This window comes from Aphanomyces invadans (genome assembly GCF_000520115.1).
Source record: "Aphanomyces invadans strain NJM9701 unplaced genomic scaffold supercont1.9, whole genome shotgun sequence".
NCBI lineage: Eukaryota > Oomycota > Saprolegniomycetes > Saprolegniales > Verrucalvaceae > Aphanomyces > Aphanomyces invadans.
The window spans coordinates 124,731-125,937 of record NW_008580154.1 but is presented as its reverse complement, the minus strand read 5'-3'; the positions used below and the strand labels follow the sequence as shown (position 1 = coordinate 125,937).

The 1,207-nt window shown below is 57.2% G+C and overlaps 1 protein-coding gene across 1 annotated transcript; it reads right to left on the bottom strand.

Annotated features, from left to right (window-relative positions):
- Nucleotides 1-70: 70 nt before the first annotated feature.
- On the bottom strand, nt 71-891 carry H310_05240 (hypothetical protein; the record flags this gene model as incomplete). The annotated part of the gene is made up of 3 exons (XM_008869901.1): nt 71-449; nt 515-817; nt 866-891. The coding sequence occupies 3 exons, from the start codon at nt 889-891 to the stop codon at nt 71-73; spliced, it is 708 nt and encodes a 235-aa protein (XP_008868123.1).
- Nucleotides 892-1,207: the final 316 nt, after the last annotated feature.

Genomic DNA, 1,207 nt, shown 5'->3' with positions numbered 1-1,207 from the left:
CGGGCCGTTGTAAATGTATCGCGTGAAGGTCCGCCCAAACATGTATATCTGCCCATGCACGCACACCCGGTCAGAAGCGAGCGACTTTATTTGGAGATATCGACGGTACCATCATGGACGGGAATGCCATGATTCGCGCGCGGCGGCATAGCTGCACGGCATTGTCCTGGGTGCAGTCGACGCGGGCCATCGTGACGCGCTCGGCATACTCAGGATGGTCCTGCAGCTGTAACGCGGTTGCTTCCCACACAGGCAGCAACGCCTGCGAGTACGGACACCACGGAGCGTAGTAGTTGACGAGGACAAGGTCGTACTTGGACATGAACTCGTCAAACGTGGTCACATCCAAAAGCGGCGAGATCGTTTCGCCGGCGTGGAGGTCGTGGTTTATGTTTCCCCACGTCGCGACTTGCTCGGCCATGAACACTTCCTTGTGTCGGGCGAGAGTCCTGCGCATCAGGTAGCACGTCAGATGAGAATCGACAATGAGGACGAGAGTGCGTTTCGATGGTACCCGTCCGCCGTCTGAACCAGCGAAACGCGACGGACGTGCCGCGTGATGTTGGTGAACTTGAGGCCGAGGTGGTCGCTCAGGTCGATGGACAAGTGACGGCACGGAATCGCAGGGATCGACACGTTAAAGTTGATTCGGAGCAGATCTTCTTGATGCGAGTCCAGAATCACGCTCGACACCGTGTTCGACGAGTACGCGTAACCAATGTACTCAGCAACGATGAGGTATGTCATGACGACAATCGTGATGAGCGTGAAGATGCCTGACGACACCGAGGTCGTCTGCAAGTCCTCTGGGACTTTCCTACATCGCAGTGAGCTACCGCTTTCATCCCTCGAGCGGCGGCACTACCGGAACAGGTCGAACGACGGCGCCATCGGTCCGGGGGCAAAATTGCTTTGGCTACGAACTACGCGAAAAAGCGAAGTTCGAAGTCATTCCTCACTGCAGCAGATGCACAACCCACCAACGAGAGATGGACCTCGTTGTGGACGCGCGCGGCGGCACGAGGTAGCGCCCGATGGTACTCTCGTGCTCCAGCCACGACAGGGGAGTGTCCCTCACGGTGTGTCAATCAGTGGTGGCGGTCCATGGCTATTGTCGAGCTGCATGAGTAAGCGCTATTCTCGTTTTATATGGCCTCGTGACACCAGGTTACGTCACGCCTGCAGTCCCAGCCACGAACGGAATAAG